Genomic DNA, 19,896 nt, shown 5'->3' with positions numbered 1-19,896 from the left:
CTAGAATAATTACTAAAACAGGGTCCAGACTGTTTTGTGTGGATTAGGGCAATCCAAGCGTTCAAGCAATAAACCTACCTGATGAAGTGAGCTGTAGCTCACAAAAGCTTATGCTCAAATAAATTGGTTAGTCTCTAAGGTGCCACAAGTACTCCTTTTCTTTTTGCGAATACAGACTAACACGGCTGTTACTCTGAAACCTACCTGCTGCTGTAATTCCTCCCTTTGTTTCCGTGTTTCGGCAATTTCGACACCGACTGTTTCTCTGCTACTTAATTCCTTCTGCAAACCAGTGATAATTCAATAATTACTTACGAGGAGAAAATTCAGTATGAAGCTTTCACAGGAACAAGACTCAAAGACAGTGGTTTCTCAACTCTAAGATCCAAATCCATTAACAAATGGAATTTATAGGTTATTAGCACACACAGTAATCTCATCCCTCAAATCAGACTTCTTGTTAAGTCAATGCTAACTTAAGACTGGCAGGGAGCCCATTTCTTGGAACTTTTCACAAACTCAGGCAATTGCATTCAGTTTACCTAAAATCTAACACTTTTTTGGTTTCTATTGAAGTAGTCCATCAGTCTTCACTGCTCTTCTGCTGAAGAATTGTTGCCACATCCCACTCCAGAGGAATCTGCATTTCAGTGATGGGTGAGTGACCCCTAAGCATTAGCTGTAGTGGTTTGGGATTCTTTTTAAAATATATGTGGATGAGAGGATTGATACTGGCACCATTTTTGCATTGGCACTGCTGACAGGTGCAAAGTTCTGGTATGCAAAGTCAAACGTGACCACCACATGAAATGTTTCCTACCTGCCAATTCCACTTTTTCTTTTTTCAATTTAAAAAGACACTAACAAGGAAACAGAAAAGGAGTACTTATGGCACCTTAGAGACTAACCAATTTATTTGAGCATAAGCTTTCGTGAGCTACAGCTCACTTCTTCGGATGCATTCAGTGCTCAAATGCTTATGCTCAAATAAATTTGTTAGTTTCTAAGGTGCCACAAGTACTCCTTTTCTTTTTGCGAATACAGACTAACATGGCTGCTACTCTGAAACCTAACAAGGAAATGACTCCCTCCAGTGGCCAATTCTTAAATTCTACATCGCACACATGAAGGCTGATATTTAATGTTCAGAGTTTTCTATGAGATTATAATCTTAAAGGAGAGAAGGTTTAGGCTTTAAATGACTGAACAGGGTTTTATTTAGTAGTCAACTAATTTAGATGCAGTAGCTGTTAAAGGAATGAAATGATGTATTGCTAATACTATTCTATGCTTTTATTAGTGCTTTTCTTCCTCAGAGGATTTCAAAGCTATTCATACTTGACAGTATCCCTTTAAGTACTGGAATGTATTGTTTATGCCAGTATTTAGTAAGACCTACGCATTTTGTGTCAAGAAAGTACCAGCCATTGGAAATGAATCTTGAATGGTTTGTATTCTGTGTAGGATTTTACTTCCAGAGGAAGGTGTGTGGCAGTAATTAACAATGATCTGAACCTAATGTGGCTTTAAGTATGGACAAGAGGGTACAGTTTGCCATTAGCTGTCTATCAAACTTGGTTCTTTACTCAAGCATAGTCATCAACACACAGTTAGGCCCATACCTTTAGTCTTTCCAGTTCAGACTCTTGTTTTTTTAAAGAACTTTCATATTCTTGTCTGCTTGCATTAAAATCTTCATTTTCCTGTTCCAACTGGCTCTGTAAAATGGAAATATCTTGTGTGCCAAGAACCAGTGTTTTAACATTTACAGTTGTAAGTAAACATCCATACACCCCACCCCCAAAGAGATGCTGATTTATGCATATTCAGTGCCTCTGAACATTGTTGCTTGGAGAAAGATCTTCACCCTCAACTTCAAACCACCGCAGTATGAACAGCTTTGAACCGGCAGTTATATATGAATTTAGTATTTTCAGACAATACACAGAAGGGTTACAGGTGATGCCAGAGGCAGAATCTGGGGATTCAATATCCCTCTAAAGGACGGTTTCTATACTTACTATCTTATGTTGAGAAGTTGTTTTATCAAACTCTCGAGCTGTTTCAAGGGCAGCTATTTGAGCCTCCAGCCTGCTAATCCGTTCCGCACACTGATGCTTTACAGTTGAGATATGCTGTTGTAATTTGCTGCTCTCAACCTCTAGATCTGTTTGCTTCAGGAAAAAACATTACTGTAAGTTAACACTATATTAAACCTGTGGTTACTGGAGGGCAGAGTACGTGGAGCTTGCAGTCAGAGCCAGGCATAACTTCATATTGCTCATCCCCATCCTTATCGCCAAAGAATGACAATGCTATGCTTTATTTCTGTGGCCATCTGGCACCTACCCTCACATACAAATACATTTACTCATCTCGGAGCCAATGTCGCAGTATTAGCAGGAAGAATTCTGACAACTGCAGCCTTATCAATAATGAAACAGAACTGGTTGTCACTGAAAATGGTGGAGACTGCTTTAGCATGAGTAGCCTGAGTGATTAGAGGATTCTCACCAGCTTTTGGATCTGTAGTTCCCTCTCACCGATTTCTTCTTTGCTCTTCTCTAGTGCCCCATTAGCAAGCTGTAGTGCTTGTTCAAGTTCTTTCAGCTAAAACAGGAGAGTAAGTTACTCCCTTGTCCATAAAGATGGATATTGCTGGAGAGCAGCATGCAAAATAGTAATATGGGGTAGGGAAGAAACTAGCCGAGGAGGCTAAACACAGAAACCCTTAGGCTGCACCTTTCAGGAAAGGGCCTACCTGGCACACGTTGCTTTCTTTAAAATTCTTCAGAAACTGTTCTCTCTCGCAGAGCGATCCCTGTGCTTCAGTTACTTTGCTGTTCAGTTTAGTGACCTAGCAATAGGAATCGAAATGTAAATAAATTAGATAAGGGAATGTGTCATACCATAGCCCCTGCCTCAAACGCCCTCCAGCGGCTGGCTGTGGCATGACAAGTGCACCTGCTTCCCTCTGTCCTTTATTCACCCATGCAAAGAAACGTCTCAATGACAAATTCAAACTCTTTTATTCATATAAAATGCCAAGTCCACAGGTTCCTTTTTAGTAAAAACAGTTTCTCCCAACCCCCAAAAGTAAAACTTGATTACAAGAGCTCTTCAATCCCAGTGAAAGGTCACTGGTTGCCCGGTCACCCACCCATTAATCGCTCTATCAGAACTAGGTTATTCCCATTCCAGGGCCCCACCCTCAGAGAGGTTCAAGACGCACTTTTCTCCCACAAGTCTCTTCCTGGAGCCCAGAGTCAGCCCCTCACTTGTAAGTCCTACCCCTGCTCAGGGGAACCTCCCTCCAAGACCAACCCCTTTTTCCTGGGCACTTTTCACAGCCCACCAGAGCTCTCACTGCAGTGTTACATTCCCCAGGCCTCCTTGTCTGTGAGTCCTACCCCTGCTCCTGGGGGCCTCCCTCCAGAGTTAACCCCTTGCTTCTGAGTCAGGCTTACGCTGACCACTCTGGCTCTTCCCCTTTTCCTAGGGACCACTGTACAAGTCTTCCTGAACCTTTGCAGGGTTCCCAAGCTCCAGCCAGTCCTTCAACTGTTTTCCTCAGAACTCATCACCTGCAGCTCACTGTTACTACTCTCCTGGTTTCCTGCAGCTCTTTCCTTCAGACAACTCTCTGCTGCTCTCTCCTCTGCGGGAAGGAGGCTCTGATAGGCCCCTTCCCATCTTCCTTCAGGGTCATAGGGCACAGGTGCCATCTTTTAAGCAACATTGGGGGTTGGGTGTGTGTGGGTGTGGGAGAGTCAGTCAACTGGCCAGTCACCAGTGCACTGGCCTCGTACCTCTAAAAGGTCAGTGTCACCCTGTGACGGAAGAGTTAGTATGAAATCAGGGCTACAAAATCTCTAGGTAAAACACACATATGGATATGGTGAGATAAGCTTTCCTTTCAAAGCTCAATGCTATATTCAATCTCAAATCTTCTGAAAAAAAAGATCGAAAGGTTGGCAATTTGTATTGGGTTTTAAATAAAATTCTTTGGATGCTAAAACACACCTAATCCATCCAGATGGCCAAAAGTGCCAACCCCACTGAGTGCATTGGTGAAGGAGGAGGAAATACCTGGGCTTCCAGTAGGTTCACAGTCTCAGCATGACTGGTTCTAGCTGTCAATAGCTGCTGTCTGGTGTCATCCAGTTTCTGCTCCAGAGCAGTTTTCTGAAGATTAACACACCATCACAGATCATACAGGGGGACTCAGAAGTTTTATCTCTAAAAATTGATTTCATGGTGAAGGCATGATGGCCAGAATCTAAACAGCAGTTACTAGGACTTGTAACACACCTTTGCACCTAGGGGCTGACACTGAGTGAAGCTACTGATCACTACCGCACAGCATTTGAACTGAAAATGGGAGACCTGGAGATGCTTGACTGAAGTCCAAGTTGAGGATGTAATCAGCATCTGTGACCAACTTCAGGGAGTCAGAGAAACTACAATGTTGCAACAGAAATACCTCCTCTACTGCCCTGTAGAGCCACTCTGCTGGGACACTACAGAACACACGTGCAAAGGGTAAGATGTGTACTGGCTGTAGCACTTACTCTCTAAAAGGACATTGTGCTGCCTCTACAAGTAGCTTTCAAACTGGACGTGGATTTATTTAAGCCAGGTTCATTTACTAGCTGTACCAGGCTAGGGTGCTGTGCACTGCAGGCAAGTGCTACCAGGGAAAAGCAGGTGTCCCTGTCTGCAGACCTAGGCTGGGGAAGCTTGCCTCTGTTCAGAAACAATATGGTATATCAGTGCTGCGGAACGGGGTCAGGAAGTAACGGGAGATATTGGCTGTCCTCAGTTCCCCTATGTGCTCTCTCAATTTAGAGCTATTTCTCATCAGTGCTTGGATCTTAGCTCTGTGGATACAATGGATGGTTTGGACTTTGCTTAAGAGTGCCCAGAGTTCTTTCCCATGTGCTTTGCAAGCCCTTTTAGCAACTAGAGCACAGAAGAGGAGGAATATAACTTAGTGTTAACTCTTTGGTTACTGGTATTACGGCTTGCAATCTCTGTGTGCTACCCTCACTAAAGACATGATCTTGAACACAGTTGAGCAGGTCTAAGATTCCATCCAGCAGGAGCATAGTGCAAATACACACTGGAGGAACAGAGGCATATGCAGGATATTAGATATTTCTTCCATTACATGACAGATACAGTAATAGCCAGACAGTTCTCAAGGGATTTAAAGCAGTCTAAAAATGTTACCTCTTTGAGTAGCTCCCACACATGTTCATCCCCTGAAAAATTCCCTTCTAGTCTCTTTTCCAGGGAAGACACTTTTTCCTGCAGATGTTCAATGAGTTTATTTTTCTCATCAACTTCAACAGTCATCTGTTGGAACAAAAAGCCAGTGTCATCTTTATAGCCAAGCTCTTAGTACATAGTGGTTTCACTGGGGGGGGGGGGGGGGAAACACCCCCCCCCCCCCCCCCCACAAACAGACGTCAAAAAGAAATTCTCTTTTATGAAAGCCACCCTATGTTATCTTAGGGTATGTCTAGGCTGGGGAAGAAAAAAAAAAAAAAAAAAAAGGACCGACCCACGGCAGCGAGTCTCAGAGCCCGGGTCAACTGGCTTAAGAACACGGGGCTCATGCTACAAGGCTACAAATAATATTGTAGACATTGAGACTCGGGCTCTAAAACCCGGCAAGGGGGTAGCTCTCAGAACCTGGGCTCAAGCCTGAGTGTAAACATCTACACCGGAATTTGAGCCCCATAACATGAGCCCCCGTCCGTTAACCCAGGCTCTAAGACTTGCTGCCATGGGTCTCTTTTTTTTCTTTTTTTTTTTTTGGCAGTGCAGATAGACCCATAACAGCATTAAATATATACAAATGCAACTTGAAGCTAGGTAAGTAGATAGATTATTCCCTTTTTCAGCGTTGTGGCTGCCATTTCTGAAGCTTCACTGAATCTACCCATCCATTCAACACTGGCCTACATAAATTTGTATTTTAATTATTTATTAGACCTATATAAAACTTATTGTCCCAAATAAAGCATAGAATAGAGAATGTATTTTAATATCTTGAGTTGGGATTTCTATAGGAAGTGTTTGAAATAAAAATGTAATCTGGAAGAGAAAGGTCATTTTAACTATTGCAGTTCTACCAATCCATGTTATTTGCTTGGTCCATTCAGCCTTTCCAGTACAGGTCTGCAATTTTATTACTTCCCATCTGGAAAAATTATGCAGTATGGACCCATAATTAACTTACTAAGTTGTATGTCCAACAGAAGCTAGATTTTCTTGTGATGATTTCTGGATGTCTTTGGTATTAATATTTTGGACTTAGTATGACTATTGCCAAAGATTTCTCTGATACCTAATTTCGTTACACGATTCCCTTCCCTCAGCGCTTCCCCAATTTGTTAACATTGTCCACAGATAGCAAAGCTCCATTATGCAAGCTTCTTGAATTTATTCACAAGATTGCCAGTTGGGATATCCTGGCTGGCAATTCTCACACATTTACCCCACTTTCCAGGCATTTATAACTCTCCTGGTGATAATCCTAAATAGGGCGGAAACATGCTACAAAGGTACTTACACAAAGTTAAGTCTCGCTCCAAGATTACATTTACTAGCTTTGTGTGTTTTTACCTGCTGGTAGCAGGTCACATGCCTGGTTCATAATTCAACTGAGGAAGTTAATATAAAAATCTCTGCTTAAACAATTCAGGAGCTATGTTGCACTGCATTCATGCCTTTCAGACTGATTAAATACAATCCTCCATCTCAGGTGTGGGAGCTTGGGAACACTAAAAACCTAACCAACTTCTGAATGCCCTCAGATCACACACATAAGAACAGCTATAGTGGGTCAGACCAAAGGTCCCCACACTTTCACCTTTAGTTTGTGTTGTTCATATTCCAGTTTGAGAGATTCATGCTCCATCTGTAAAGTTTCCAATCTCTTCTCACAACCAGAGGCAGCAACTCGAGCCTATGGCATATAGGAAAATAGTTTTCAATTCCAAACTCAGTTTTTACGAAGCAAATGCAAACAAACATTTCAATGAACGTCCAGTTTGAACTGTCGCATGAACTGACAGAAAGGAAGGTATCAGACACCAATTATCTCAGCTTACGTTTTGCAAGTCTGCTGAAAGATGCTGAATGAAGGTTTGTAGCTCTTGTCCTCTCTGCTCCAGGGCAGTGATCTTATTTTCTGCATTCGCCTCAGCTGCCACTAGTTCATCCCTTCACAGAAAGAAAAGCAGTAACTCAAGCAGAACGCATCTGCCAAGGGAAGGAGGATAGACTAAGAAACCTATGATTTGTTTCTAATCTTAACAGCAGCCATTCTGGCCTGGAACAACTATTCACAGGAGCTTAAAAGTGAGTTACTGCATACTCCAGCACTCATGACCAGGCGGAAGAATGGTAGTGACTGATCACAGAGAACTCTGCTAAGTGATCCAGGTTGCATACAAACAAACCGGAAGTTCCAATTTAACTGTAAAAGGGTAGGTTTAGTAAATTAATTAAATAGTGTATTCTTTGTCACACACTAGTATGCAAATACTGACTGAGCATTGTGCCTACTGTACATGCAGACACTTCGAGGGGAGCTAGAGTTAAGTGGGAAATAAATCAGAATATCTAGATATTGCTGACAGACTCCTCTACCCCACCACACACACACCTCTGTGCTTCCAGCTCCGAGTCCTGCTGCCGCAACTCTTGCACTTCATTGCTCAGAAGCGAGGACAAGTGGCTTGTCACCTGCAGCTCTTCTTTAGCACAGGTTAGCTCTCGACTGCATGCCTCCAGCTCCTGTTCTGCTCTGCTTAGAGACTCTTCCTTTTTCAAAAGCTGAACATTAGAACATTATCTTTGACAAAGATGAACTGATACAGTTAATAAAGGCTTCTGAAGGAGGTGTCTTGCTCCCTTTATCAAAGTTATAAGATAAATTAGATTAAATTTTACACAGAGAAAGCTGAAAATTCAGTGCCAACTGGGAGTTTACATGATATTGCATGCAGACACATACTGTAAAGAGTCTAACCTTCAGTGAATTAACAAAAACAGTAGAACCTCAGCGTTACGAACTGACCAGTCACCACAACCCTCATTTGGAGCTGGTAATATGCAATCAGGCAGCAGCAGATACAGTAATGTACTGTGTTAAAGGTAAAATACTAAAAAAAAAATAAAGGGAAAGTTTAAAAAAAAAAGATATGACAAGGTAAAAAAACCTCTGTTCTTGTTTCATTTAAATTAAGGTGGTTAAAAGCAGCATTTGTCTTCTGCACAGTAAAGTTTCAAAGCTGTAGTAAATCAATGTTCAGTTGTAAACTTTTGAATAGGGCAATCGATTAATCGTAGTTTTAATTGCACTGTTAAACAGAATACCAACTGAAATTTATTAAATATTTTGGATGTTTTTCCACATTTTCAAATATAGTAATTACAACACAGAATACAAAGTGCACAGTGCTCACTTCGTATTATTTTTATTACAAATATTTGCACTGTAAAAATGATAAATGAATAGTATTTTTCAATTCACCTCATACAAGTACTGTAGTGCGATCTCTATCATGAAAGTGCAACTTACAAATGTAGATATTTTGTTTTGTTACATAACTGCACTCAAAAACAAAACAATGTAAAACTTTAGCGCCTACAAGTCCACTCAGTCCCACTTCTTGTTCAGCCAACCGTTCAGACAAACAAGTTTGTTTACGTTCACAGGAGATAATGCTGCCCGCTTCTTGTTTATGTCGTCACCTGAAAGTGAGAACAGGCATTTGCATGGCACTGTTGTAGCCCATGTCACAAAATATTTATGTGCCAGATGCGCTAAAGATTCATATGCCTCTTCATCTTTCAGCCACCATTCCAGAGGAAGTACTTCCATGCTGATGACGCTCATAAAAAAATAATGCATTAATTAAATTTGTGACTGAACTCCTTGAGGGAGAATTGTATGCCTCCTGCTCTGTTTTACCCTCATTCTGCTATACATTTCATGTTATAGCAGTCTCGGATATGACCCAGCACGTTTGTTTTAAGAACACTTTCACTGCAAGTTTGACAAAATGCAAAGAAAGTACCAATGTGAAATTTCTAAAGATAGCTACAGCACTCAACCCAAGGTTTAAGAATCTGAAATGCCTTCCAAAATCTGAGAGGGACGAGGTGTGGAGCATGTTTCAGAAGTCTTAAAGAGCAACTCTCCGATGCAGAAACTACAGAACCCAACCACCAAAAAAGAAAATCAACCTCCTGCTGGTGGCATCTGACTCAGATAAGGAAAATGAACATGCGTCAGTCCGTACTGCTTTGGATCGTTATCAAGCAGAACTCGTCATCAGTATGGATGCATGTCCTCTGGAACGGTGGTTGAGGCATGAAGGGACATACAAAACTTTAGCGCATCTGGCACGTAAATATCTTGCGACACCAGCTACAACAGTGCCATGCGAATGCCTGTTCTCACTTTCAGGTGACGCTGTAAACAAGAAGGGGGCAGCATTATCTTCTGCAAATGTAATCAAACTTGTTTGTCTGAGTGATTGGCTGAACAAGGAGTAGGACTGATTGGACTTGTAGGCTCTAAAGTTTTACATTGTCTTGTTTTTGAGTGCAATTATGTAACAAAACAAAATATCTACATTTGTAAGTTGCACTTTCATGATAAAGAGATCGCACTACAGTACTTGTATTAGATGAACTGAAAAATACTATTTCTTTTGTTTACAGTGCAAATATTTGTAATCAAAGATAAAGTGAGCACTGTACACTTTGTATTCTGTGTTGTAATTGAAATCAATATCTTTGAAAATGCAAAAAAGATCCAAAAATATTTAAATAAATGATATTCTATTATTGCTTAACAGCACAACTGATTGCGCAATTAACCTTTTTGAGCACATGGTTAACCTTGTTGAGCACTCTCCTGCTGACAAAGCTGCTGCTGCTCATTGGGGGTGGAAGTTTTGTTAGCTCTCTCCTGCCGACAAACAGCAGCGACACTGCGCGCCTTTTAGTGACACAGCTGTAGCAGCGGTGTTGCTAAAAGGTGGATAGTGCAGACAAAGCCTTAATGTTTAGCCACCAAGTAGTATATATTCTAGCACCAAAAAGAAGAGAGACTATAAAATAATCTCACCATGTGTTTGACTTTGGCCAGTTCCTGCTGTTGAAAGCCCTCCAGTTCATCAATTTCATCTCTCTTTTGGAAAAGATTCAAACTCTGCTCCCTCATTTCTTGTAACTGAGCTGAAAGCATCTCTTTTTCCTATTGAACAACCATCAAAATTAAACAAGGAATCCAAAATGTCTGTCACTCAATTTCAGGTCAGCAACGTATTAAATGAAGCTTCTTGGGAACAGGATCTTGTTTTATGTTTATATCTGCAAATCACCATGCACTCTTATGGTGCTATATAAATAACAGACTTCTTGTATATGTATTTTTAGAATGCATGTGTCTCAGTAACCAACACAGCTTGCATTACTGAACTTTGGAAACTTTCAGGACTGTGCTGTGAACAAGACAAATAACTTTCATTTAAGAAGAAATTATATAGAAAGCTCTTTACACCCATCATTCAAACATGCCATGATAGGCAATTAATACTTGAAACACTTGACAGCAAATCTAAACATCTGTTTAACGCTGCTACGGTAAAAGATGCCTGGAGCAGAGACTGTTGGACAGCTGGAACAACTACAGCAAGAATGAAATCCTTTACGAAAAATTACTGAAGTGGAACTAATTTCTGCTATGATGCTGACAACACAAGACTGAAGTCAACATATGCCTGTTTTTGGACAATAACTTCACAATATGGCCATGGCTGCACTCTCAGTTACAGCTCTTTTGGCAAAGATACTCTCTGGTAGTGAAGCACTTCACGTCAAACTCCCAATGGGGTAGGTGACCTCAACAGGGAAACTGGTATTGCTGTCAAACTTATTTAACTTGCACGCATGCATGGCTGTGAGCCAATAGGATTTTTCTCCAGCCAGATATAAATTCCCTTATGCGAGTAAAGCTCTGGTCTATAGTTATTACAGTGATCACCAGCTACTTTGGTGACAAGGCTAGAAAGGCTCTTAACAAATCTCACCAAGTCAGTGCTACACAGAAAAATAAGGGGAGCAGTAATAAAGCTCATCCCGCAGCTCTCTGTTGAGCAGTTGCCATAGCAAATGCATATAATATTCATGGCAGGAAATGAGCATCAACAGCAGACAGCGAAAGTTAAAGGTCAACTGCAGCAGCACACAAAGGAAGAGGGAGCGCTTGCAAGTAGCCACTACATAGTCTATACTAGTGAGGGTTTTGTTTATACAGTGCCAACAGAGCGCTAAATGCTTCACAGACAGGCATGAAGACATGGTCACTGTCCCAATCAGTTTATAGTCTGAAAATAGAAGATTTTGCTTTTTTTTTTTTTTTAAATGTATCAGCTTACATATAAAGATCTTCCTCACCCCAGGACCACTCTGCTCTCCCTTTCACCAGAGGGATAAAAGATTAAATCAGTTCCTGGCATACAGTGCGATTTTGGAGTCCCTGACTCCCAATCTCCATGATCAGACCACAGAGCTCTCACACTGGCTCTGAAAGGAATAGCTGCGAGACCTTAGCACTCACATCTCTCTGTCCCTCAGCTGTCGCCTCTGTAAAATACGGATGATAATGCCTCAGCAGCACTGCAAGGGATTAAATTAGTAATACTTGAAAGCGTAAAGCAAGAAATGTAAGTGCTATCTCAACCCTCCACTAACAAGACACGAGCCATCTGGGTAAAGGCTGAGCTTTTACATCTATGCTGGCTGGCGTGCCAATCTTTCATCTCATGCTTGCGTCTGAAGTCTGTGATTTGTTATTTCCTCTCCAAAACTAGTTCCAGGTTTAACTTCTGCGGTGATGAAGTGGAGAATGAAACATGACTATCAGGTCTCAGTGAGAGACCAAGGGATCAGATACTCTCGATAATTACATTTTCTGTATAACCCTCTGCTTGCCCAGTCCCAGTCTGCGCGTAGCCCTACGTTTAACAGAGATCAAAGGAGACTTGCCTTTTCAAGATGAACCAACTTTCCCCTCCATTCCTGCGAAGGGGAAGGACAGAAAAAAGGGCAAATAAAAATCTAAACACCAACTTTGAAATGCAACAATAAATGTGACTGAAGGTATTAAAATTAGGGTAATTGTTATCAAATGGAATGAGTAAAAGTAAAATTAACCGAAGAGGATTTTAATATACCAGTAAAGCCTAAGACAGGTTCATTTATGACATCAGAGCATATCTGCTCTATGCAAACAAAAATGTATCATCTACAGCAGTGGTTCTCAACGTATTTACCATGGTGGGCTGTAGAGGCAGCTCTCTCTGCGTTATGTGGGCCACATTCACATGGTATTTATGCTACCTGTATCGCCCTAAGGATGTCACACGGGCTGCAGCTGTGTGCTAATTGGACCGCAAGCAGCCCACAGGTTGAGAACGACCGATCTACAGATATTTTAATCATGTGACAACAGAGTTGTACCTAGACAGCAACTGTGAATTTGAGTTCACATTAGACTTTCACAAACTCTTTTAAAGTAAAAAGAGCGAGTTATGTATGTTGTCTCAGAATGAACTGTCAGCAACACTGACCCTTGCACCATATCCCTCTTCTTTTCCTTCCACCCAGATAAGAATAAATCAAGGTAGTCTCCAGGCAGGAGACTGCTTGTGACACAGGCAAACAAATGCTGCATCTCAGCAGTGATTCTCCAGTACTACAACATGTTGACTATGCCAAGATCACTGCACTCAGAAGCCTCCCACTATTAGTCAATTGTTTCATCGTGTCAACCTTGTGTTTATTACCTGGTCCTTTTTTTCTAATGCCAAAGCCATTCCTTCAGCCATCTTTGCTCTGTTAGCCTGGTAAGCCTCATTCTGCTCCTGAAATTTCTTCATGGAAGCTGTCAGAGAATCACTAGTTAAAAAGTCAGGGTATGCAAATGCCAACACTGTGTATTCACTTCTGTAAATACTGTAGGTCACACTAAAATTTAGAACCACCACTGTCAAGATGGTCAAGCCTCCCTTTATGTTCACAAAATGCCTAGCACTATGGGAGTGCCACCACAAACAACAAAGATATCAGTAGAGCCGCATCTGGACTGCAATAATTCTGCAGATTTTTTTTAAAATGCCAGTCATAAGTTCAGCAAAAGTGCTTGCTGGTAACTGTCAGACTAACAGCAAACAAATCAGAGCTGCTTTGTTCACTATAAATCAGGCAGAAAGTTGTGTGCTATTTTTACAACCAATATGTACTCAATATGAAGAGAAATACATTTTTAACTGTGCAGCTTTTTACACTCCATCTGCATTCAAGGCAGAACAGTTTTAAATTAAAAAAAGGAAAAAATAAAAGTACGTACAATCCTGATGCTTTTCTAATGCAATTTCAAGCTTCTCTTTTATCTTCTGCAAGTTTCGGACCTGTTCAGCATAATCTTGGGTGAGGAGGGAGAAGCAGCACAGACCAGGAATGGACAGACATTAGGGAAAGAAATTTAAAACAAATTTTAAAGTGGTGAGTGGAAAGTGACAATGATTTTCTTAACTAGAAAATCATTCCTGTTAAGGAAAACTAGGCTGACCTTAACAATGAACACCACAAGCAAATCATTCTACCACACCATCCATGGGGTAAATGGTCGGTAAAAACAGAAGGGCCTAATTACACTAATGACAGGGAAAAGGCACTAAATCCAGCACAAGAAAAGGGAACATTGGCTACAGCAGAATGTGGTGACAAGCACGATGATTTGGTTTGATTTCTGCTTGTGAAGAATCGCCCCAATGAGATAAAGCGAAGGAGGGTCGGAGAAATCCAAAAGCAGTTGATTTCCTTGTTCCATATTACACCTTACCATAGCTGTGCAATATTGCAGAGATAGTGCATTTTGGCTAGCTCCTCTGCTTAGCCAACAGTATCACACTCTTCCCTTTAAAATCCAGGTCTTAATGATACAGAAGAGGCAATGAAAGTCATATCTGCTCAAAAAATGGCAGAAATACACAAACAGGCCAGATTAAAGGAAGAAAATACCTTGAACAAGTGTATTTAGAAGCCCACAGGAGGATTTGTTTACAGATCTTGGAGTCTGGTCAAAGTTTCAGGTATTTGTAAAACTTCTGTCTCTATGGCAGCTAAGCATTGAGACCTCAAATGCCCCTAACAATACTTAGGGATTATTCCTTTAGGAACAGGTGAGCACTTTACAATTCCAATTGCACCATAAGCCTCCTTTGCACTTCCCATATTTGAGAGCTCAGCAGGGGCCTGCCCAGCCCCCAGTTCACGTCAGAACAACCTTGAGGCTGCTCCAAGTTATGCTTTGTTTCCTATGACCCCCCTATGAGTCCCGGGAAGCAGAAGATAGCAAAGGACATAGTGCATTCTAGCCATGCCCCAATCTACTCCCTACACACAGGACTGGGAGCAGAGTCCCTTTGCCAGCTATGCGCCAGCCAGGGAGGACCCCATTACGGGGACAGTCTCCAAGGGTCATTTCTGTCCAGTTTAAGCTGCATCAAGATCCAGGCCCCCATCCCCACTCTTCCCTTTTCGGGGAGGCAGGTCTTTTTAGACCATTAGTCTCTGCCCTGAAAGAGCTATGTCATCTTAAGTACTGTACAGTGCTGAACACCAGGGAGCCCTGACCCTAACTGGGGTCTCTGGATACTACTGCAATAGTAAATAAGAAATCAAACTGAGGACTGGAGGGTTCACATCCAAAAAGAAGTGTTCTGGTTGGAGCATGGGGACAGAGAAAACTATACTGAACATTTGGGAAGATCACACAGATGTGCCAAGAGAACAGCAGGAAGACAGGAAGTCATAAATCTTTATTTCTTATTTTAACATTCTGTATGGATTTTGTATTGATTGTATTGTACAGCTCTCAGATGCCGACCAACAGGCTTATTATAAATGGATTAAATAGAAAGTTAGCTAGGCAGCAAACAAAATTCCTTTTGTAAATAACAAATATATAAGCATGAAGGAAAATATTTCCCAGCATTGTAAGTTATCGTTTACATACTCAGGAAACATACCAGATAGTTTGGCCTCCAGTTTTCTTATTTGTTCATTTCTTCTAAGTAGCTGGGATGAGAGATCTTCTCTGGAGCTGCTTCCATCAGAGGCCTTGGCAGGTTAGAGAGAGACAGGTCTGAACTTCAGAAAGAACAATCCTGCCACACTCAAATTTTAATGACTGCAAACATTATAAGGACTAGAAATAATTAATGGTTTCCTTTTTCCCATAGAAAGGAGAACAGATTTACATATTCTACTGGCTAAGTCAGTGCATATGGCACTTGGGAAGAACAAAGAGGGTTTAAATGTCAGCTCTGCAACATGGGCCTGTGACACAGAATACAATATTTTCGAAAACAAATAGTTGCTGAAAACAAGTAGCTCAAATTACTGGACTGACCATGTAACAGAATGACTGGAAAGAGGTAAATTAAGCCACACAGGTTGGAAGGTTCCCAGCAGGGGAGAGGATGAATAGGTAAGTAGCGGGAAAAGGGAAACTGTAAACCTTTCATCTGGGATAAACAGTTTGCAAACACTGATACAATGTTAATTTCTGACAATAATATTCATTTAATTAGTTTTTATTCTCTACAGTCCTCTTATTTTTTGCTTGGTATGGAAACAAAATTAAAAGCAATTAAGTGCCTACTGCTAAAGCATAGAATTCTTGAAAGATGAACAACAAATCCTGAACTGTTACACATATTTTATTGTATGCAACGTAGTTGTAGCTGGGTCATTCCCACAATATTAGAGAGACAAGATGGTTGAGGTAATAGCTTTTATTTATGGCTTATTACAACAATCTGTAACCCACTAACCCCCTCTTTTTGTCCTATGACTGCAGAGATGTTAATGGTCCACTCTGCCTTGACTAGTCCCTTACAATATACGCTAACTACTTATGCTAAACAATCGGTTCCACCTTGCGTTTAGCTGTGATGCTCCAAGTACCTTTCCCAGGCCAGGTCTATACTACAGACCTATATAGGTATAACTACATCGCTCAGGGGTGTGAAAAATCTACACCCTTGAGTGACAGTTACACTGACCTAACCCTCTGTGTAGACAGCACTATATCGATGGGCGAGCTTCTCCCGTTGATATAGCTACAGCCTCTCAGGAAGATGGATTAACTATGCCGATGGGATTAACTCTCCCATCAGCACAGGAACATCTTCACTTAAGTGCTGGGGCAGCTGTGCCGATGCAGTGTTTTAAGTGTAGACCTGCCCCAGACCAGAAGAAGAGCTGTGCATGGCTAGAAAGCTCATCTCCCTCACCAGCAGAAGTTGGTCCAATAAGAGACATCACTTCACCCACCTTTTCTCACATACATTTTAATGTCTCCCTCCACCCCAGTTCTTTCTGTTCTCTACACCAGCAATGCAATAGCCACAATGTTTCTCAATCCTGTATCAATTGCTATGTGAAAATGAGCTGAGTGCGGGTGGGGGGAGTGCAAAACGGAGTGTAGGAACCACAATATTTTCCCATTGACTATTTGAGATCAAGATTTCCTGCCTAGCTCAGCAACCCATGTCTACGTGGTTGAGATTCAGAAATATTTTACAGCATCCCTCCTTGGGAAAATCTCTCTATTTTACAGATGATGGAATGAAGATACAGGGGAACCTGCTGTTCTACAGCAAAACAGCATACAGTAACTGCAGGCTCTGAAAGTGATGCTGCTGTACAATCTAATCCAGGGTTTGGGTGACATAAAATCCTCCAAAAGGCATGACTTTCAGCCAAAGCACTAACAGGTTTTATTTAATTTATACACACCTAAAATTATTAATATATTATTTATGTATACTATAGTTTCAAATGAAAAATAGTTTATCTAGACATTCCAATAACAACCTACAAGTTTTTCCAATGCCACACAAGCAACATAAGCATCCTATGTAGGTATGTAAACAATATGCCTGACCAGTAACTGCACCAGAAACCTAAGGGGTTAACATAGAATCAGAAGACTACAACCTAAGACTTGGATTGCTTTCTTGCAATCTTCAGCATAACATTTACATACAGTATCTCGTGTTTTGCTGTAACATTGTTTGTTATTTTATACCTTAATTTGCCATGTTCTGCACTTAGTATAATTATGTAATTTATATTCTTAACATGAAAAAAATAATTATGTTTAATATTTATTCTCATCCACTAACACTTGACTATGCTTACTTCAATTTCCAAAAACTATTCTGATTAGAGATACATTTGCACATCACACATCTCTCTCTGCCATGCACTTGGTTTTTCAGTCAGTCAAGATTCTTGCAAGGCTTTTTGTAACCTTGTGTTAAAAATGCTGTAGTAAAATACAAAGTACAATACTTACAAAATCATCTCCAGAATCTGCTCCCACAGATGTGATTGACTCTTTGCTGACTGATCTGGGAATTCTGGCAGCCCCTCCTGGCCGAGGAGCAATTGCTGCTTCCTCTGCTATCTTTTTCTTCAGTTTTGCAAACATTTTACTGCAGCTACCGTTCTATGGCACCTAAAGAGCCCGGTATTTTGAGACACAACTGTCGCCAAATTACACAGTTGATAAGTTTGATGCTCTATTTAAAGTTCCAAAAGTCAAGATTTAATTTTAACTCAGCCAGTTTTACTCCTGTTCCAGTTTCTTCAAAGGGCTCATGGCCTAACAGTGCCTGTGAATCAAAGAGAGATCAAGTTTCAACACCAAACCAGACAATAGACTGAAACCAATACAGCATTAAAAGACATTTTTATTACCCCTATTATAAAAGGTTCATATCTGTCAGACTGCACAATTAAAATTTTTTTAAAAAATTACCTACTAATTGAGCGGAAACGCTCAAATTTGTTATCATTAATTGTCAAAAGTGGATTTGGAATTATCACTGGTGACAAGTTATGCAGATTTCTTCCCAGAAAGATATTTAATTTACTTTGTTTACACAATTTTCCTTAGCAAAGCTGTGGATAAGAGGCAAGAAGTTTGGTGAGGGGAATTTTCTGTCAACTCTCCAGATTGCATTTCCTCATTTTGATGGAAACGAAGAAATTCTTTAATTTTGCTGTTCAAATTTAATATTTTCTGTAAGTATTATTGCAAAAACTGTACATTTTATTAACTTGAGACTGTTATGCTCTGGTTCAAAGTGTTACTGCACAGTTCCATGTTTATAATCTCAATAATCCCAGCCAAATATTGCTTAGATTTTGTAATGGCTAATGCTGTGAACAAAACATATGATGTGAGAATAAAGTTGGGTTCTTTCTGGGTCATTCACACTGGTAATTTCTCAATGTTTTCTCATAACTATTTTGGCTCTCTAGAGCTAACAGGAATAAAAATTCATTTGCAGTTATTAACTACACTAATCAAGGATCCTAGTAGGAGCATATTGACATGACAATGATAGACACACATCTCACAGTAAATTTCTCTCTTGCTTCCCACTTCTGGTGTTGAGTTCTTACTATTCCCTTTGATGCAGGGAATTATTACCGAGTTCTGCTAAACTCTCAATTTTGGTGGTTCAGTTTAGAGGACCTAGCAATTGGAAATAAATCTTTCCCCATTTCTTCACCTAATTTTTAAGCAATTCTACAGAAATTTGACAATATATTCAACAATTCTGCTTTATTGTCTCCTGCAATGTCAACTTTCTCACATATTCTTCTGCTAATTCATCTCTTTGTCTTGTGTTCTGAGGAAAGTCCTAGAGGAGCAGCACCTACTGTCATCATTCAAGTGTCAAATAGAAATACTGAATATTTATCACACTCCTCCACCCACCAAACCCTTGTTTAACAATCCACTGATTTACCACGTTGACGTGCAACCTCAAACAAGTCTTTGTTCTCAACTCACCTGGAGGTCCCTCCTCTATGCTCTTACAACCCCTTCTAGTGTTGAAAGTAGCAGCGTAATCCCACTGTGAAATTAGCATTCCAAGTAGTGACATGAATACAATTAGTTACTCAGAACTCTTCTGCTTATTTTGTATTAATTACTTCACTTCCAAACAGAGTTAACATAACTTATTCCAGCATAAGGAGTCCACACAGGGACAGTTATTCCAAAATGTCCTCCCTGTAGACAATGCCAAAGAGACCTGGAAAGAGCTTTGGGCTCCTGTAGTTTCTGAAGTTCCACACAGTGCATGGGGACCATCTGGACTGTGCACCTTACACCGGGTCATGAGAGAAGGTGGAAGGAGAGCAAAGCAGAGCCGAATGGCTCCCTTGTTGGCCAAAAGACGCTCCCCCAGGCAATGCGCTGCAAAGCCCTCCAGCTGACCATCTGGAAGTCAGAGACGTTTTCGGGGTGCTCCAAGAACGCCTTGTCCCCTCACCGGGCCTGGGCTCCACCCCCCAACACGCACCCCCGCCCCACCGGGTTCCACCCCTCCCCCAAACGCCCCTGGGCTCCACGGTATCATTGCTTCCTCAGCAACGTGGCCCATGGACACGGCGGCCGCGGCCTCCCCTTCCAGCGGCGCCCCACGAGCCCGGCTCCGGAGCGGTCCCAGCCCCGCCCCCAACACCGGCCCGGGAGCCTCCTCCTCGGCAGCCCCTCAGCAGCCGCGGCCGCGCTCCCCGGCCCGCCCGGCCCCTCAGTAGCCGCGGCGCGCCCGCTGGGAGCGGGCCGGAGCCGCAGGGCGGGGCCCCCAGCCCCTCCCGCACAGGGCGTCTCAACGTCTCACTCACCGCGCGGCCCCGCGGCCCCTCCGCCCATCCCCTCCCACCGGCGACACCGCGGCAGCTGCTTCCGGAGCCGAAGGTGACGCTCCCAACACC

General features: G+C 41.6%; 1 protein-coding gene across 3 annotated transcripts in view; it reads right to left on the bottom strand.

Annotated features, from left to right (window-relative positions):
* GOLGA1 (golgin A1) overlaps positions 1-19,896 on the bottom strand; it is a 32,222-nt gene extending 12,326 nt beyond the window's left edge. The window contains exons 1-17 of one of the 3 annotated variants that reach the window (XM_074974030.1): positions 19,807-19,896; positions 17,459-17,777; positions 15,123-15,213; positions 13,439-13,513; positions 12,876-12,973; positions 12,076-12,108; positions 10,154-10,282; positions 7,679-7,848; positions 7,122-7,233; positions 6,881-6,976; positions 5,233-5,358; positions 4,090-4,185; positions 2,762-2,857; positions 2,515-2,610; positions 2,022-2,174; positions 1,623-1,718; positions 205-282 (exon numbers count right to left, since the gene is read on the bottom strand). In XM_074974030.1, coding sequence (XP_074830131.1) covers positions 205-282; positions 1,623-1,718; positions 2,022-2,174; positions 2,515-2,610; positions 2,762-2,857; positions 4,090-4,185; positions 5,233-5,358; positions 6,881-6,976; positions 7,122-7,233; positions 7,679-7,848; positions 10,154-10,282; positions 12,076-12,108; positions 12,876-12,973; positions 13,439-13,513; positions 15,123-15,213; positions 17,459-17,593 — 1,680 coding nt within the window. In that variant the 5' untranslated portion in view covers positions 17,594-17,777; positions 19,807-19,896. Of the gene's footprint in view, positions 1-204; positions 283-1,622; positions 1,719-2,021; positions 2,175-2,514; positions 2,611-2,761; positions 2,858-4,089; positions 4,186-5,232; positions 5,359-6,880; positions 6,977-7,121; positions 7,234-7,678; positions 7,849-10,153; positions 10,283-12,075; positions 12,109-12,875; positions 12,974-13,438; positions 13,514-15,122; positions 15,214-17,458; positions 17,778-18,967; positions 19,363-19,806 lie in introns of those variants that run through there. The other 2 variants (XM_074974031.1, XM_074974032.1) reach the window with 2 other exon arrangements.

This window comes from Natator depressus, chromosome 16, assembly GCF_965152275.1.
Source record: "Natator depressus isolate rNatDep1 chromosome 16, rNatDep2.hap1, whole genome shotgun sequence".
NCBI lineage: Eukaryota > Metazoa > Chordata > Testudines > Cheloniidae > Natator > Natator depressus.
This window is presented reverse-complemented; position numbering and strand designations above follow the sequence as displayed.